Source organism: Gouania willdenowi, unplaced genomic scaffold (assembly GCF_900634775.1).
Source record: "Gouania willdenowi unplaced genomic scaffold, fGouWil2.1 scaffold_420_arrow_ctg1, whole genome shotgun sequence".
In the NCBI taxonomy this organism is placed as follows: domain Eukaryota; kingdom Metazoa; phylum Chordata; class Actinopteri; order Blenniiformes; family Gobiesocidae; genus Gouania; species Gouania willdenowi.
Window position 1 is genome coordinate 99,417 of NW_021145181.1, and position 19,999 is coordinate 119,415.

The 19,999-nt window shown below is 39.1% G+C and overlaps 1 protein-coding gene across 2 annotated transcripts; it reads right to left on the bottom strand.

Annotated features, from left to right (window-relative positions):
- Positions 1-9,181: 9,181 nt before the first annotated feature.
- On the bottom strand, positions 9,182-11,694 carry LOC114460298 (sperm-associated antigen 6-like). Of its 2 annotated transcripts, XM_028442230.1 has the most exons (2): positions 9,760-11,694; positions 9,183-9,699 (listed from the first exon to the last, which is right to left on the bottom strand). In XM_028442230.1, exons 1-2 carry the CDS (start codon positions 11,614-11,616, stop codon positions 9,244-9,246), a joined length of 2,313 nt encoding a protein of 770 aa, XP_028298031.1. In that variant the 5' UTR covers positions 11,617-11,694; the 3' UTR covers positions 9,183-9,243. The 2 variants fall into 2 exon arrangements, with proteins under 2 accessions (XP_028298030.1, XP_028298031.1); XM_028442229.1 differs by having other exon boundaries at positions 9,182-11,694.
- Between the last annotated feature and the right edge of the window lie 8,305 nt (positions 11,695-19,999).

The following is a 19,999-nucleotide window of genomic DNA, read 5'->3' on the forward strand; positions in this document are numbered from 1 at the left end:
GGATCCTATAACATTAAAAGAACCTATGAAAAAGGAGCTTTCTTTGATTTTGAGAGAACCTGTGACATCATCAACAGCAAAGAAGCATGCTGACTCCTGATTGACTGCAGAAGATAAATTGTGACATCATCAAGAGCAGAGGAAAATGCTGACTCCTGATTGGCTGCTGAATAAGATACGTTAGTTCGCACGAGGATGATGCTGGCTGCCCCTTGGTCTCTGCCCATCTGCTGGGGTCTCGGGTGGGGGGGTTCCCTGGACCCAAACCCAGGGCGTTGGGCGTGGGCGGGTGTGTGCTCATGGGGGCCCTCAGGATGAGGTGGCGGCTGTGTGCGTTTGTGCTCCCTGGAGTGCTCAGGTGTGGGAGATGCCGCTTTTTCAGAATCAGAATTCCTTTATTAATCCCAGATGGAAATTACTTATGTTACAGCCACAGAAAAAAAATCACAAATAAAAGAATAAAACATTTAACAAAGATAAAAGAAAGAATAAACTTTAAATAATTGTATAATTAAATAAAACACTGTTAAAAAATAGGGATCAGATACACACACATTACAATAGTAGAAAATAAAGTAGGATAGATACTACTACTACTACTACTACTACTACTACTACTAATAATAATAATAATAATAATAACAATAATAATAATAATAACAATATTCAAATGATATACAAATATGATACAGATATTTACAACAATCAAGCTGTGAGGTTACAGTGATGAATTATACAGTTTGATCTCCACAGGCAGTAATAATTTCCTGTGGCGTTGTGTGGAGCACCGTGGTTGGATCAGCCTGGTGCTGAAGGTTCTAAAGGTCCTAAAGGTGCTTCTGTGACTGACCAGCACATCATGGAGTGGGTGGGACTTATTGACCAAGATGGCCTTCATCCTTGGACAGGCTCCTCCTCTCTGTCACCACTGTCAGAGAGTCCAGTTTAATCCCCACAACGTCACTGACCTTGTGGATGAGTCTGTTGAGTCTGTTGGTGTCTGTGACCCTCAGTCTGCTCCCCCAGCAAACAACAGCGTAGAGGATCGCACTCACCACCACTGACTCATAAAACATCCTCAGCATTTTCCTGAAGATGTTGAAGGACCTCAGCCATCTCAGAAAATAGAGACGGCTTTGGCCCCTTCTGTAGAGGGAGTCAGTGTTCCTCCTCCAGTCCAGTTTATTGTCAATCACCACTCCCAGGTATTTGTACTCCTCCACAATGTCCACACTGACCTCCTGGATGGAGACATTGCTGACTGGCCTCTTGGTTCTCCTCAGGCTCTTTTTGGCGAGGCATCTCTGGAGAGTCGGGTTTCCTCACTTTTTGCAAGTGACACTACCCTTGATGTATGTTAATGGTACTAAAAACTCAAATTTCTTAAATCATTTGTAATTACTTTTTTCAAAATTGGCTCTGTAGCACCCCCTTTATATTTTCAAATAAGCAGCCCCTCGCGCACATTTGCAGTTTATATTTCAACATTTATAAGACTGTTAAATCTGATTTCAGGGACTCACATTTTAGCCTCTAGCTCTAAGAGGAATTATTATAGAGTCCTGACACTTGTGCACATCACTAAAGGACTGATAAGACTCAATGGATCTTAAAAGTATTTCCATATCTCATACAGTGTGGGCATGGCAAGCCTTCAACTCTGGTCAAGATCACCATTTTAACCCTTAAAACAGTAAATCTTATCGATCTGAAACTTCACACAAATTATCACTGTACGACAACTAACACATACCAATAACAATAACTGACTGTAGACACAGCACCACCTACTTGTGAACATGAGATGTTTTTTTCACAAAACTTCATAAACAATTAATAAATTCATAAACAATCATAGGAAGGTCAGAAACCTGCCTCTCTGTAATCAGCTTTCTATGGCCAACATTTCAGACACTGCAACCTATGGTTTACAGACGTCAATCACTCTAAAGGTGTGTTCACACTGAACGCAACTGAAGAGACTAATCAGGCAGAAAGGGCAATATGACAGAATATTCCATTGATACGTTATTTTTTACCTAAACGGGTGGTTTGGTTGGAATGCATAAGAAAGAGACATAAATGTCAAATCTGGGGACAAATCTTAGAAAATGCTGGACTTCAGCTCCATATGACATGGACTAAAACCATCACCAACATGTTTTCATACAATATTATGCATTTTCATTATGTCTTTCACCGGAAAAAGTATTCTAGTGTTATTTAAGCATGACGTTGCCTTCCCCCGTCTGGAAGTTTTTTAAATAGTATGGCCTAGAAATGGGAAATTATATGATTTTTACAATTCCGATTCTGCTTAACAACTCAGTTCTTTATTGATTTTTGTTCGTAAAACAGGAGAACAAACATGTGGATTAGATCACAAACTTAATCTGTGACTCACTGATTGATCATATTCCTCTTTCCTGTCTCGGTGAATGGACAATCTAGAGACAGACGACATGAACTGGAGCGAGTACTGCAGCCTCTGAGCCAACCACACTCCGTCCCTTGGTTGGTTGGTTGGTTGGTTAGTTGGTTGGTTGGTTGGTTAGTTGGTTATCAGCTGCAGTATGAGCATGATAACTGCTGCTGGGTTGAGATTAATTCTGGAGCTTTTGAAAACATAATGTGTGCAAATGTTTCTACATATTTGTAGCATTTCCTCAATTTGATGAAATTTCCACTAACAAAGTGTCATCCTTCAAACAAAAGAGGTTCAAATCAACATCTTTAATCAACATCTTTAACTTTTCCTTGTATTTTAGAGCAACCAAATGCAGCACAAGTTGTCATTTTGACCTAAAAAGCTGTGAAATGATCTAAAAAGCTGTGAAATGATCTAAAAATCATGCTGAATGTTTTACTCCAATAGAAAACAATGAGATGTTCACAGGCAGTGGGGCCATGTGACATCATCAATCATGTGATTTCAAGATGGAGGAACACAGGCTCTAAAACTGTAAAGTAGTTTCATTTTTAAAATGTTCCAAGACAACTGTTGAATTCTCAGCTCTGTCAAAGAAAACACAATAGGGAGACCTGATCTTAGATACAAAGATGTGGCAAAAAGCAACACGGAAACACAAGAAATAGACTTAAAAAGTTGGCAACAAAACTTCAATAAATAAGGCTGGATGAAGAAAAATCATTAAACCCAAACCCATATCATAGCACAGTCCTTGTTGTTATTGACCAACTGCAAATAAAGAAAGAGAGAGAGATAATGCCTATTAAATCTAAATGCTTCACTACTTTCAGCTCTCCATGTTTATACCAGGATAAAGTATGAAAATACCTTTTCCAACATTAATGCTCACCTAAGTGAACTTCCAAAAAAACATTAAAAAACAATAATCATTGACCTGTTGCTTGTGAAATATCTTAGATTGTAGGTGATTAAACGGTTTGACGTGGCAGCCGAAGAACTAGTAGTCGCAATAGTAGCAGTAGTAGTAGTAGTAGTAACAGTAGTAATAGCAGTAGTAGTATTGGTAACAGTAGTAGTAGTAATAGTAGTAGTATTGGTAACAGTAGTAGTAGTAATAGTAGTAGTATTGGTAACAGTAGTAGTAGTAATAGTAGTAGTAGTAGTAGTAGTAATAGTTGGCTGAGAAGTGCAATACACATTTACAATTTTGAAAACAAATGCAAATAGCAAAACACTTTTACAAATGTTGAGAGAGAATTACAAATATTTTGTAAAAGTGTTGTGGTCATTTGTAAAAGTGTTGTTGCCATTTGTAAAAGTGTTGTTGCCATTTGTAAAAGTGTTGTTGCCATTTGTAAAAGTGTTGTTGCCATTTGTAAAAGTGTTGTTGTCATTTGCACCTGGTTTACTGCCCTTTATTTCAGATCTTAGTGAGTCCGCCCCTGAGAGTGGTGTGGGAGCTGTGTGTCAAATAGAGAAGGATGTACATTTAGAACACATCATCAGTGGTGTTCTTTTGAATCAGGAGGTGTTTTGGCCTTTTTAACAATAGTCATCCTCAACAAAGGTGGCCAGCTACAGGGTTATCAAGCTTGAACTTGCGCCCCATAATTGTTCTTCACTCTCTACTATGTGCAGCTTTGGGCCACTTCACTCTTCTTCTTTCTTGGTCATTGGCGTGTTGTAACCAACTTGAATATGTGCATATCGCCACTTACTGTACATGTTTTATTTAATTAGTGAGGATGCATTGGCATCCTCACTAATTAAATAAATATATATCGTAATCGTTAAACTTTATAATAATAATAATAATAATAATAATAATAATAATAATAATTATTATTATTATTATTATTATTATTATTATTATTATTATTATTATTATAGTAGTAGTTATTATTCTGCCAGTGCAAGTAACTCCAACAGTTTTCAACCGATTTTAAACAAGTTTGGTGTCAAAATGTTCAGCTACTTTTTCTGTTTCAACTTTTTTGTAACTTTTTCACTTTTTAAACAATTGAACTTCTTCACTTTTCACCTTCCCATTCACTTTTGAGAAAACTCAACTTTCAACCCTCCAACTTTGAAGTTCCACTGTTCAGCCATTCTTCAACCGATTTAAACCATTCAACTTCTAAAATGTTCACAAATCTGTTGTCTTTTAATTTCTATCTTCACATTTTCTCTATCTTTAACTGTTTTTGACCAATGAAGCTTCAAGCACAACCATTAAATCTTCATGTTCCTCAAATTAGAGTGGAGTACTCGTGAACTAAGAGTGTCTCAAAATTGTCAAACAAATTGTCATAACTTCCAAAATATTGAACACAGAGACCTAATTTTCTCAAAAGTAGTAGATGTGTGTTTAGCTGCTCACAATATTACATTTTTAGTAAAAGGTTTAGTAGTTTTTGATTTATCAAGCCTGAAGTGGACATAATCCCACAAATCTACAGGGTTGTTTCCATTGGGGAATCATCAAGTCACTGCTTAAAATCCATGGTTTTTCTCTCGTCCTCCTGGGCACACCTTTTGCCTTAAAAACATGAAATTTAACTCATTTGTAGTCTAAAGCCTTGTGATTCTCACAAACTGCCCAGTTTTTCTGTAAATGATTTAGTTTTCTATTTGTGATGTGTTTTACACAAGTTCCTCCTGGCTGTAACAGGCTAAATTCTGCTTGTCATCCTGTACACAACCTCCCACAGGTGCATGTGATCACTGCAGTTACCATGGTAACTAATTAGCTCAGATGACATTATTTAACCTTTCACCTATGACTTCATCTTTTAAATCTATCTTTCTGTGTGATTTACATGTTCTCTCCACCTTTTCTCCCTTTATAGGAACTTTTAACCCTTTCAGCCATTTTGTAACTGATTTAAACCAACCTTTAACATGTTCAGTTACTACCTGCAACCCATTACAACTTCTGTTTTTCAACTTTTTAACATTTTTCAACTTTTTTAAAACTTTTTTTTAACCTATTTAAACTTTTTCAACCAATTTTAACTTTTTTTTTTTTTTAACCAAATTGTTAATATTAAGCTATTGCTAGGTTATTGCTATTGTTAGGTGAATGCTAATGATTTTTTCAACTTTTCACATTTTCAACCCATTTTTTTTTTTTCAACCTAATTGCTAATATTAAGCTATAACCTGGCAGGTTATTGCTGTTGCAAAGAAAACATCACACACACAATATATATAAACTACAAATGGCGGTGCATCTGTTCTATGTTTTTTCCTATATATATATATATATATATATTTTGAACATTTTGTTTCTGAAAAAAGTAACTTGAACGTAATGATTAATGTTGGGAATACAAACATTTTACTTTTGCCTGTTTCGGTCTTGTCTATGTTTGAAGATTTGGTAACACAAACCATTTTATAATATTTAATTATTTACAGATATTTTAAAAAAACATTGCCAGCACAGAAAAGGTTTTTCTTTTCCACTTTGATTTTTATTTCTGACTTACCTTTCACTTATTATTATTAATAATTAGATAACTGTTTATTAAATAATATGTGGACTGTGGGAGGACCAAACCTTTCCATTGTTTGGATGATGGCTAAAAGAAAATCTGCATTAAAATGTGACAAAATATGAATTTACCAGAGAACAGACCAACTGGTCAGTTTTATTTTATTACAACACAGACGTGTTTCTATTCAGTCTGTGTCACTAACAGCTCAGTAAAGCCTTCCCACCACAACCCACAGTGTTTATTTCTATACACACACTTTATCCTACTTCTCCGTATGTTTCCATCACCATCAAGCTACCTCAAACGCCAAACAGGAAACAATGTTATCAAAATAAAAGCATGATTTATTTAACCAGTGTCACGGTCTGAGTTTACCTCCGTACTGAGATTCTAACCCTAATCCTAACATAATCCAATGAACAAATAAAACACGTGTCCGTTCACTTTGAAAAAAAATAAACAAAAATTTATAAATTTTTCGTTAGTGTGCATGTCCATATTAGGGCTGAATGATTTTGGAAAATAATCTAATTGCAATTTTTTTCCTCAATATTGCAATTTAGATTTAAAATGCGATTATTTTTTCAAGGGCCTCGTCATGTATTTTTCAATGAACACAAGCAATAAATCAATCTGGTTCATAATAAACAATTTCAGATTTATTTAAACTGATCCACTTCATAACTTGGTCCTGACCAGGTTAAGTGTTGCTGAAGTTTAAAACTATGAATAATTAAAATCCATAATTCAGACCAAAAACAACACTGTTGTTACAGAAAAGGCAGGAATGAAAAAACCCAGACAAGAAGCTGCTGACACTGTTAAAGCATAAAGGTGTTATATTATTTATCATATAAATCCATTGTCTTTAGTTTAGTGTTAAATAGCATACCTTTAAACAGATCTCAAGGACAACCTTCTTCCACCTCCGTAATATCTCTAAAATCAGGAATATCTTGGCCCAGAGTGATGCTGAAAAACTATGCATGTATGTGTTACATCTAGACTAAATTATTGTAACTCTCTACTGTCAGGATGTCCTAGTAACTCACTAAAAAGTCTCCAGTTAATTCAGAATGCTGCAGCTAGAATACTAACAGGTACTAACAGGAGACAGCATATTTCTACAGTATTGGCTTCCCTTCATTGGCTTCCTGTAAAATCTAGAATAGAGTTTAAAATCCTCCTGTTAGCATACAAAGCGCTACATGATCTAGCTCCTGTATATCTATAGAGACCTGTTAGTGCCCTATTGTCCGGTCAGATCACTCCGCTCTCAGTTTGCTGGTCTTCTGGAAGTTCCTAACGTGTCAAGAAGTAGAACAGGAGGCAGAGCATTCAGCTACCAGGCTCCTCGCCTTTGGACCCAGCTTCCAGTCTTAGTACGGGAGGCTGCTACTCTCTCCACCTTTAAGGCTGAACTCAAAACCTACTTATATGCTGAAGCGTATACCGTATAATAGCATTAACTTAACCAATAGAGCGGACATGGGCTCGTTGCATTTTACAGTCCTTGGAGTCGCTGTTAGATTTCAAATAAACGGGAAGAGATTAAAATTCTGATGTAGCTGGTTATGTTATTTACAGTCCGTATAAACAGGACTGAATCATAATATAATCTAATCGCTAGAGCAGACATGGGTTCGTCTGTAAACAGTCGCATTTACAGACCTTGGAGTCGTTGTTAGCTTACCAATAAATAGGAGAATATTCATCACCTTTATAATAAGTGCTGACTAGGCCACTAGGAGTGAGGCCCAAGGCCAAGATAGGCTGACTTGATATTAATGTATCATGTTTTTCTGCAGTCAGTGTCTTCTCCTCGTCCTTCTCTCTCTGCTCTGTTACAGGTGTTGTGAAGCTGATGATAGCAGTTCCTGATCTGTGGTTCACGGCTCAACTAGTCTGAGACACTCTGATGTTCTATCTCTCTATCCTGTTCTGTTGGTCCTTCTGTCCACTAACCTCAACCAGTCCACGCAGATGGCTGCCACCTCTGAACCTGGTTCTAACGGAGATTTCTTCCTGTTAAAAGGGAGTTGTTTCTTCCCACTGTCACTAAATACTTGTTCATGTGGATCTTGTTGGGTTTTTACTTTTTTATTATGAAATGTATATTTTGATAAGTGCATTGAGATGGCTTTGTTGTAAATTGCGCTATACAAATAAAGTTGAATTGAATTGTAATTACTCCACCAGCTTCTTCCCGGCCGCTCCTTTCACTCTTCCCTCTGTCTTTCTTTTCTCATTATCCTCTTCAAAAGCTCCATACATGAGGCACCCACTATTTAGTCCTCTGTCTTAAGGCTCAAACATACTCAGGCAGACTCCGCGCTCAACGGACTCTCATCTGACCTCAAATACTCGAGCAGACTTGGAGCGGAACGTCACATAGCGGTTGCATGTGAAATTTCTTTAAAATCCTACATTTCCCAGACACTTTCCCCACAATCCTACAGTTCCCACAATCCTTTGCGCATTGTTTACCTTTTTAGTCATGGCGTCCTATACTGACGATGAGGAAGAGGAGCTGCTTTGGAGCGTATTTGGCCAAATTTGCTCAATCTTTTCTCTGTCCGGGAGCGTGAAACAATTAACTGTGGCTGAGCTGAACACTCCGGAACTGTGAATCACCCGCAGAGCACACATTGTGTTGCAGAGAAGGGTGATGTGTTGACGAAAATCCGTCGTAGGGGCGGAAAACTTTAAACCCTGTGCTATAAGCAACAGCAGGTTTTGCAATGCCACAGTCAGGAAATATGTCTTTGCTCCGCTCATGCTGATGGAGGCTTCACGTAGTTCCAGTGTGGTCTGCCTCTGCAGCTTCATCTTCAACTGTCTTGTAGTTGCTTCACAGCAGTCGTTGAGTATGACATGGGACTCCAGTTTAATTCAACAAGCTGCAACGTTTATTTGACCAATCACTCAAAAATGGCATACAGCTTATAATTATTCTGTTCAGGTCAAACACACTCCCTCACTCTGCACACTGGTCGAGCGACCAGCGCATTCATTCGCAGTTAAAGGGCCACGCACCCACACACTCACACTGACAATAAATGTTATGTTCAGGTCCTGCATGGAAATTCTTCAACTCTTCCAATTAAAAATACTGAACGCTGGAAAGTTTACACAAAGGACCAGTATGTTTTAATATTCAAAATCAGTTTTATTGTCAAGTAGAGTTTTTAGACAATTTTGGCAAGTTTGGTGTCAATAGGCTCAATAATCCATAATATTTCAAATTCTGTTCTCTCTTTCAGTTCTCTCTTTCAAGTTCTCCGAGGCACCGAAAAAAATCTTTCTTTTTCATTACTCTAAACCTAGGTTAGTGCTTTCTGGGGTGATTGGACGGGGGTCTTGGGTTCCGTTTGGGAGGCTTGCCATCAATGCTGCCTCAGGGTCAGTTGCTTCTGGGTAATTGGCCAGGGTTCTTGGGTGCCGGTGAGGGGGTGTTGCCACCAATGCTACCTCAGGATCAGTTGCTTCTGGAGTGATTGGCCAGGGTTCTTGGGTACCGGTGGAGGGGCTTGCCACCGGTGTTGCCTCAAGATCAGTTGCTTCTGGGATGATTGGACGAGGTTCTTGGGTGCCGGTGGGGGGGTTTGCCACCAATGCTTCCTCAGGATCAGTTGCTTCTGGAGTGATTGGCCAGGATTCGTGGGTGCTGGTGAGGGGGCTTGCCACCGGTGCTGCCTTGGGATCAGTTGCTTCTGGGCCTAGGGTCTTGCGTCTGCTGGCTCTGGACCTGGCCACTGGAGGGTGCTCGCTGGTTTTTCTCTGGGCGTGGATCTTGGCCCTTCTGCTGGGGCCTTGGATGGAGGGCTCCCTGGGCCCTCTTCGGGGGTTGGGTGTTGGGGCAAGGATAGGTTTGGAAGGTTGGCTGTAAGCAGGGGTTCTCGTAGCGGGTGTTCGGGGCGGCAGCGGGGTGTGTTGGGTCTTGGTCCTTCTGCTAGAGTCTCGAATGGGGGGCTCCCTCGGCCCTCCCTGGGTGTTGGATGTTGGGGCATGAATAGGTTTGAGAGGGCAGGTGCTAATAGGGTTCTTCGTAGTGGGTGTTCGGGGTGGCAGCGGGGTGTGTTGGGTTTTGGCTCTTCTGCTGGTCCCTCCCCGGGGGTTGGGTGTTGGGTCATGAAAAGGTTTGGGAAGTTGGGTGCAAGCAGGGGTTCTAGTGGCGGGTGTTCGGGGAGGCAGCGGGGTGTGTTGGGTCTTGGCCGTTCTGAGGCAGTTGGCTGAAGCCTCTTGAATGCAGCGTTTTATGGAATTGATCAGTTTCCTCTGAGCTGAACCAGGCTCAGCATCCATCTCCTGTATTTTACTTAACCCACCACTCATCACAAACTCTTGGCAAGCTTCACTGTCATGATGCATAACCTTGCTGAACTGGCCAAGCACATGATTTAAGATGTTGCTGGGAGCATTGCTGAGGAGAGGCTCTAAACTGGGCAGGTGAGTGCACTTCAGCAGGATGTTCTTCAGAGCCTTCTTACTTTTGAGCCGCAGGTCCTCCAAACTGCTTGCTCCCGTGTAAAACTGCAGCAATTTAGGCAGTAGGCCTGCAGTGGCTACAGCGTTGGCGTGCTCTGGTGTGTGATGTCCGATCTGACCAATGGACCATACGGTGGCCTCCTTTATGTGATCATCATCCTCCTCGGACAGACAGATGGCCAGCTGTTGCAACCCCTTGGAGAGGATGACGGCCATAGCGAGATTTTCACTATGAGAAGCGACGTATCCCAGCATCATGATCCCGGGAAGTCTCATGCTTCCACGGCTTTTATCCAGGTAGTCCACCACCTCCACTAAACCATCACAGTTCACAATCACCTGAGATAACTGTGCACTGTGTTTGACCACCTCCCACATCAAGGTGATGACATCTTTCTTTACATATTCATCCGGGTCCTGGAGGCAGATCATGACATCTGGGAAAATGTACGCCGCGATCACCATCTCAGCCAGTTCTACTGAGTGTTTACTGATCTGAATGAGAGTGAACAGCACCTGCCTTTTCAGTTTGACATCAGGGCTGCGGATCATCTGTTTCAGGAGTGCGATGGTGCCAGTGTTGACCTCCTCCCGATCCAGGTCATTTGTGTGCAGGGACAACAGCAGAGAGGCTGCACCTGCATCCACCACAGCCTGAGAAAGCATTGTATTTTGTTGTGCGATGTAGGCCAGGGCCCAGGCGGCAGCCTCTTTTACCTCAGGGTCAACAGCTCCCAAACAGGAGACCAAAATATCCAACCCACCACTGTCAACCACAGCCTGGGAGAGCTCAGGGGAGTGTTTGGCCACAGCATGCAGCACAAACACTGTAGCCTTCTTATAATGATGAGGCTGTGAAGCAATAGACCAGATCAACTGATGCAGGATGTCTTTCTTCACCACAATCCTAGCCAGCTCTTCACTGTGTTCTACCAGATGGCCCAGAGCCAAAACTGCATTGTGCTGGATGCTGGGATCCTCATCCAACATGAAAAGACGCAACTGGGAAATCATTTTTTCCTTTTGGTGGACCTTCATGTTGTCAGAGTTGATTGACAAATCAGCAACCATCTGCTTAAATTCCATCCTTAATGTCTGGGACTGATCATAGGCTTCAATCATCTGTTGCTGAATCATGGTGGGTTTGTCAGAAGATGACTCCATATCAAGTGTTTGGTTGAAGAGAGTGCTCTCCATTTTGTCTCAAAATTTGTTCCTGTAATTCCTTGTTGAAGTAATGAACTTGTTCTTCTTTCGTTGTTATTGGTGTGATGATGAGTGGCTTCTCAATGAAAGTTCACCACAAGACTTTATTTATTTAAATAAGTGTCGTACTTGCAGGAAAGGTGGTGGAGTTGCTGCCATTTTTAAATCAATATTTCAGTGCAAAGAAATAACATTTGGTGATTTTATCTCCTTTGAATATATGTCATTCTTACTGAAGGGTGATTCAAGAGTTCTGTTTTTAGTCGTTTATAGGCCCCCAAAATATTCTGGAGAATTCATGGATGAGTTTGCTGAACTGCTGTCAGTTGTATGCACTGAATACAACTTTTTAATAATAACAGGTGACTTAAATATTCATGTAGACAATAACATGGACAATACTGCCAAAGAACTGTATGCTTTAATGGATACTTTTGGTCTTACACAACATGTGACTGGTCCGACACACACTCAAGGTCACACTTTGGATCTGGTTATCTCTGCTGTTGATGTAAGAGACTTAGCTCTATCTGATCATTTCTGTGTCTTTTTTGACCTAGAGACTGTAACATCTGTTCCCCCTAGTTATGTGTGTTTAAAGAAAAGGTACATAAATGAGAACACAAGTGCACAGTTTATGGAAGCCATAGCAATGACACCAACATTGAGTGCTGAGACAGTTGATGATCTTCTGGATGAGTATAATAGAAACGTCTGTAATGTCATAGATGTGGTGGCTCCAATCAAAACTAAGAGAAAACCAAACACACAGAAAACACCTTGGAGGAGGACTGAGATAATGCAGAATTTGAAATCTGACTGTAGAAGAGCTGAGCGTAAATGGAGATCAACAAAACTCCAAATTCATCTAGAACTGTACAAAATAAGTCTGCGAAAATTCAATGATGGCTTGTTCAAAGCAAGGCAGCAATACTTTTCTGAAATTATTGCCAAAAATGTCAACAACTCTCGCATGTTGTTTTCTGTAATTGAAAAGCTCACAACCCCCCCAGATCAGATAGCCCCTGAATTACTGTCAGCTGGAAAATGCAATGAATTTGCTGTATATTTCAATGAAAAAATACAATCAATAAGGTCAAACATCAGAACAAACCAGCAAAATCACAAAAATCTTGAACAGCTTCAACCACTGAGGGATGAGTCAACTACAATGTTAGAGTTTATTACAGTGAACCCAAAAACAATAGAGGAGACTGTTCAGCAGCTGAATCCATCAACGTGTTGCCTTGACACAATACCCTCAAACTTCTTTAAAACTGTTGTAAAGTCAATTGTCACTGATTTGTGTCAGATAATTAACTGCTCATTCCAATCAGGCACCGTACCAAAATCCCTGAAAGTAGCTGCTGTGAAACCGCTGTTAAAAAAGAGAACACTGGATGCCTCTATACTGGCTAACTATAGACCAATCAGCAACCTTCCATTCATGGCCAAGATCATTGAGAAGGTGGTCTTCAACCAACTGAGTCAATTCTTAACATTCAACAAAATATTTGATAAATTTCAGTCAGGTTTTCGTTCTCATCACAGCACTGAAACTGCTCTTATCAAAGTGATCAATGACATAAGGTTGAACACTGATTCAGGAAAAGTATCTGTTCTCATTCTGTTGGATCTAAGTGCTGCATTTGACACTGTAGATCATACAATTTTGTTGCACAGATTGCAAACATGGGTTGGACTAAATGGAAAAGTAATGCAATGGTTTAAGTCATACTTGGAGGAGCGAAGCTATTTTGTAAGCATTGGAAACTTTGAATCTGACAGATTACCAATGTCCTGTGGGGTTCCTCAGGGATCTGTTCTTGGACCCCTTCTGTTTAACCTTTACATGCTTCCTTTAGGACAAATTTTACAGAACTGTAAGGTTGATTATCAGAGCTATGCAGATGACACACAACTATATCTATCACTGAACCCAGATGACCATGGTCCCATTGAGGTGTTGTGTGACTGTTTAGAAAAAGTAAACTGCTGGATGAGTGAAAACTTCCTTCAACTAAACCATGACAAGACGGAGGTGATTGTCTTTGGTAACAAGGAAAAGAGGACTGCTGTCAGCAATTATCTTGAGTCTCGATCTTTAAAAGCTAAAGACCAAGTCAAAAACCTTGGTGTTCTGATTGACTCAGATCTTACATTCAGCAGTCAGATCAAATCAATCACAAAAACAGCCTTCTACCACCTAAAGAACATCTCCAGAGTGAAAGGTTTAATGGCTCAGAAAGACCAGGAGAAACTGGTCCATGCTTTTATCTCCAGCAGACTGGACTATTGTAATGGTCTTCTGACAGGAATCCCCCAAAAGAGCATCAAACAGCTACAGCTGGTTCAGAACGCTGCAGCTCGGGTCTTAACCAGAACAAAGAGGTCAGAGCACATTACTCCAGTTTTAAAGTCTTTACACTGGCTCCCAGTCAGCCTCAGAATAGACTTTAAAGTTCTGCTGCTGGTGTATAAATCTGTGAATGGGTTTGGTCCAGAATACATCAGTGACATGTTAGTCAGGTATGAACCCAGCAGGTCTCTCAGATCTATGGACACAGATCAGATAGTGGAGCCCAGAGTTCACAGTAAACATGGTGATGCTGCTTTTAGTTGTTATGCTGCAAAGAAGTGGAACAAACTGCCAGCGGAGCTGAAGTCAGCATCCAATGTGAACATTTTTAAATCAAAGTTAAAGGCACTTTTTTTCTCTACTGCATATGATTGAGAGAGAGATTTTTTGTCATGTTGTTGATGTAATGATGATTTTACTGATGATTTTAATTGATTTTACTGATGATTTTAAATGTTCTTATTGATTTAAATGTTCTTATTGATTTTAAACAATTGAATGTTTTATCATGTAAAGCACATTGAGTTGCCTTGAGTATGAAATGCGCTATATAAATAAATTTGCCTTGCCTTGCCTTACTCGAAAGGATCCTGTGACATTAAAGGAACCTATGAAAAAGGAGCTTTCTTTGATTTTGAGAGAACCTGTGACATCATCAACAGCAAAGAAACATGCTGACTCCTGATTGACTGCAGAAGATAAGTTGTGACATCATCAAGAGCAGAGGAAAATGCTGACTCCTGATTGGCTGCTGAATAAGATACGTTAGTTCGCACGAGGATGATGCTGGCTGCCCCTTGGTCTCTGCCCATCTGCTGGGGTCTCGGGTGGGGGGGTTCCCTGGACCCAAACCCAGGGCGTTGGGCGTGGGCGGGTGTGTGCTCACGGGGGCCCTCAGGATGAGGTGGCGGCTGTGTGCGTTTGTGCTCCCTGGAGTGCTCAGGTGTGGGAGATGCCGCTTTTTCAGAATCAGAATTCCTTTATTAATCCCAGATGGAAATTACTTATGTTACAGCCACAGAAAAAAAATCACAAATAAAAGAATAAAACATTTAACAAAGATAAAAGAAAGAATAAACTTTAAATAATTGTATAATTAAATAAAACACTGTTAAAAAATAGGGATCAGATACACACATTACAATAGTAGAAAATAAAGTAGGATAGATACTACTACTACTACTACTACTACTAATAATAATAATAATAATAATAATAATAATAATAATAACAATAATAATAATAATAACAATATTCAAATGATATACAAATATGATACAGATATTTACAACAATCAAGCTGTGAGGTTACAGTGATGAATTATACAGTTTGATCTCCACAGGCAGGAATAATTTCCTGTGGCGTTGTGTGGAGCACTGTGGTTGGATCAGCCTGGTGCTGAAGGTTCTAAAGGTCCTAAAGGTGCTGAAGGTGCTTCTGTGACTGACCAGCACATCATGGAGTGGGTGGGACTTATTGACCAAGATGACCTTCATCCTTGGACAGGCTCCTCCTCTCTGTCACCACTGTCAGAGAGTCCAGTTTAATCCCCACAACGTCACTGACCTTGTGGATGAGTCTGTTGAGTCTGTTGGTGTCTGTGACCCTCAGTCTGCTCCCCCAGCAAACAACAGCGTAGAGGATCACACTCACCACCACTGACTCATAAAACATCCTCAGCATTTTCCTGAAGATGTTGAAGGACCTCAGCCATCTCAGAAAATAGAGACGGCTTTGGCCCCTTCTGTAGAGGGAGTCAGTGTTCCTCCTCCAGTCCAGTTTATTGTCAATCACCACTCCCAGGTATTTGTACTCCTCCACAATGTCCACACTGACCTCCTGGATGGAGACATTGCTGACTGGCCTCTTGGTTCTCCTCAGGCTCTTTTTGGCGTGGCATCTCTGGAGAGTCGGGTTTCCTCACTTTTTGCAAGTGACACTACCCTTGATGTATGTTAATGGTACTAAAAACTCAAATTTCTTAAATCATTTGTAATTACTTTTTCAAAATTGGCTCTGTAGCACCCCCTTTATATTTTCAAATAAGCAGCCCCTCGCGCACATTTGCAGTTTATATTTCAACATTTATAAGACTGTTAAATCTGATTTCAGGGACTCACATTTTAGCCTCTAGCTCTAAGAGGAATTATTATAGAGTCCTGACACTTGTGCACATCACTAAAGGACTGATAAGACTCAATGGATCTTAAAAGTATTTCCATATCTCATACAGTGTGGGCATGGCAAGCCTTCAACTCTGGTCAAGATCACCATTTTAACCCTTAAAACAGTAAATCTTATCGATCTGAAACTTCACACAAATTATCACTGTACGACAACTAACACATACCAATAACAATAACTGACTGTAGACACAGCACCATCTACTTGTGAACATGAGATGTTTTTTTCACAAAACTTCATAAACAATTAATAAATTCATAAACAATCATAGGAAGGTCAGAAACCTGCCTCTCTGTAATCAGCTTTTTATGGCCAACATTTCAGACACTGCAACCTATGGTTTACAGACGTCAATCACTCTAAAGGTGTGTTCACACTGAACGCAACTGAAGAGACTAATCAAGCAGAAAGGGCAATATGACAGAATATTCCATTGATACGTTATTTTTTACCTAAACGGGTGGTTTGGTTGGAATGCATAAGAAAGAGACAGAAATGTCAAATCTGGGGCCAAATCTTAGAAAATGCTGGACTTCAGCTCCATATGACATGGACTAAAACCATCACCAACATGTTTTCATACAATATTATGCATTTTCATTATGTCTTTCACCGGAAAAAGTATTCTAGTGTTATTTAAGCATGACGTTGCCTTCCCCCGTCTGGAAGTTTTTTAAATAGTATGGCCTAGAAATGGGAAATTATATGATTTTTACAATTCCGATTCTGCTTAACAATTCAGTTCTTTATTGATTTTTGTTTGTAAAACAGGAGAACAAACATGTGGATTAGATCACAAACTTAATCTGTGACTCACTGATTGATCATATTCCTCTTTCCTGTCTCGGTGAATGGACAATCTAGAGACAGACGACATGAACTGGAGCGAGTACTGCAGCCTCTGAGCCAACCACACTCCGTCCCTTGGTTGGTTGGTTGGTTGGTTAGTTGGTTATCAGCTGCAGTATGAGCATGATAACTGCTGCTGGGTTGAGATTAATTCTGGAGCTTTTGAAAACATAATGTGTGCAAATGTTTCTACATATTTGTAGCATTTCCTCAATTTGATGAAATTTCCACTAACAAAGTGTCATCCTTCAAACAAAAGAGGTTCAAATCAACATCTTTAATCAACATCTTTAACTTTTCCTTGTATTTTAGAGCAACCAAATGCAGCACAAGTTGTCATTTTGACCTAAAAAGCTGTGAAATGATCTAAAAAGCTGTGAAATGATCTAAAAATCATGCTGAATGTTTTACTCCAATAGAAAACAATGAGATGTTCACAGGCAGTGGGGCCATGTGACATCATCAATCATGTGATTTCAAGATGGAGGAACACAGGCTCTAAAACTGTAAAGTAGTTTCATTTTTAAAATGTTCCAAGACAACTGTTGAATTCTCAGCTCTGTCAAAGAAAACACAATAGGGAGACCTGATCTTAGATACAAAGATGTGGAAAAAAGCAACACGGAAACACAAGAAATAGACTTAAAAAGTTGGCAACAAAACCTCAATAAATAAGGCTGGATGAAGAAAAATCATTAAACCCAAACCCATATCATAGCACAGTCCTTGTTGTTATTGACCGACTGCAAATAAAGAAAGAGAGAGAGATAATGCCTATTAAATCTAAATGCTTCACTACTTTCAGCTCTCCATGTTTATACCAGGATAAAGTATGAAAATACCTTTTCCAACATTAATGCTCACCTAAGTGAACTTCCAAAAAAACATTAAAAAACAATAATCATTGACCTGTTGCTTGTGAAATATCTTAGATTGTAGGTGATTAAACAGTTTGACGTAAGTAAGAACTAGTAGTCGCAATAGTAGCAGTAGTAGTAGTAGTAGTAACAGTAGTAATAGCAGTAGTAGTATTGGTAACAGTAGTAGTAGTAATAGTAGTAGTATTGGTAACAGTAGTAGTAGTAATAGTAGTAGTAGTATTGGTAACAGTAGTAGTAGTAATAGTAGTAGTAGTAGTAATAGTTGGCTGAGAAGTGCAATACACATTTACAATTTTGAAAACAAATGCAAATAGCAAAACACTTTTACAAATGTTGAGAGAGAATTACAAATATTTTGTAAAAGTGTTGTTGTCATTTGTAAAAGTGTTGTTGCCATTTGTAAAAGTGTTGTTGCCATTTGTAACAGTGTTGTTGCCATTTGTAAAAGTGTTGTTGACATTTGCACCTGGTTTACTGCCCTTTATTTCAGATCTTAGTGAGTCCGCCCCTGAGAGTGGTGTGGGAGCTGTGTGTCAAATAGAGAAGGATGTACATTTAGAACACATCATCAGTGGTGTTCTTTTGAAGCAGGAGGTGTTTTGGCCTTTTTAACAATAGTCATCCTCAACAAAGGTGGCCAGCTACAGGGTTATCAAGCTTGAACTTGCGCCCCATAACTGTTCTCCACTCTCTACTATGTGCAGCTTTGGGCCACTTCACTCTTCTTCTTTCTTGGTCATTGGCGTGTTGTAACCAACTTGAATATGTGCATATCGCCACTTACTGTACATGTTTTATTTAATTAGTGAGGATGCATTGGCATCCTCACTAATTAAATAAATATATATCGTAATCGTTAAACTTTATAATAATAATAATAATAATAATAATAATAATTATTATTATTATTATTATTATTATTATTATTATTATTATTATTATTATTATTATTATTATTATTATTGTTATTATTATTATTATTATAGTAGTAGTTATTATTCTGCCAGTGCAAGTAACTCCAACAGTTTTCAACCGATTTTAAACAAGTTTGGTGTCAAAATGTTCAGCTACTTTTTCTGTTTCAACTTTTTTGTAACTTTTTCACTTTGTAAACAATTGAACTTCTTCACTTTTCACCTTCCCATTCACTTTTGAGAAAACTCAACTTTCAACCCTCCAACTTTGAAGTTCCACTGTTCAGCCATTCTTCAACCGATTTAAACCATTCAACTTCTAAAATGTTCACAAATCTGTTGTCTTTTAATTTCTATCTTCACATTTTCTCTATCTTTAACTGTTTTTGACCAATGAAGCTTCAAGCACAACCATTAAATCTTCATATTCCTCAAATTAGAGTGGAGTACTCGTGAACTAAGAGTGTCTCAAAATTGTCAAACAAATTGTCATAACTTCCAAAATATTGAACACAGAGACCTAATTTTCTCAAAAGTAGTAGATGTGTGTTTAGCTGCTCACAATATTACATTTTTAGTAGTTTTTGATTTATCAAGCCTGAAGTGGACATAATCCCACAAATCTACAGGGTTGTTTCCATTGGGGAATCATCAAGTCACTGCTTAAAATCCATGGTTTTTCTCTCGTCCTCCTGGGCACACCTTTTGCCTTAAAAACATGAAATTTAACTCATTTGTAGTCTAAAGCCTTGTGATTCTCACAAACTGCCCAGTTTTTCTGTAAATGATTTAGTTTTCTATTTGTGATGTGTTTTACACAAGTTCCTCCTGGCTGTAACAGGCTAAATTCTGCTTGTCATCCTGTACACAACCTCCCACAGGTGCATGTGATCACTGCAGTTACCATGGTAACTAATTAGCTCGGATGACATTATTTAACCTTTCACCTATGACTTCATCTTTTAAATCTATCTTTCTGTGTGATTTACATGTTCTCTCCACCTTTTCTCCCTTTATAGGAACTTTTAACCCTTTCAGCCATTTTGTAACTGATTTAAACCAACCTTTAACATGTTCAGTTACTACCTGCAACCCATTACAACTTCTGTTTTTCAACTTTTTAACATTTTTCAACTTTTTAAAAACTTTTTTAAAACCTATTTAAACTTTTTCAACCAATTTTAACT

What these genes read in the sequence shown, in the direction of transcription:
- LOC114460298 (XM_028442229.1), bottom strand. Translation starts at nt 11,616, where the DNA reads ATGGAGAGCACTCTCTTCAACCAAACACTTGATATGGAGTCATCTTCT.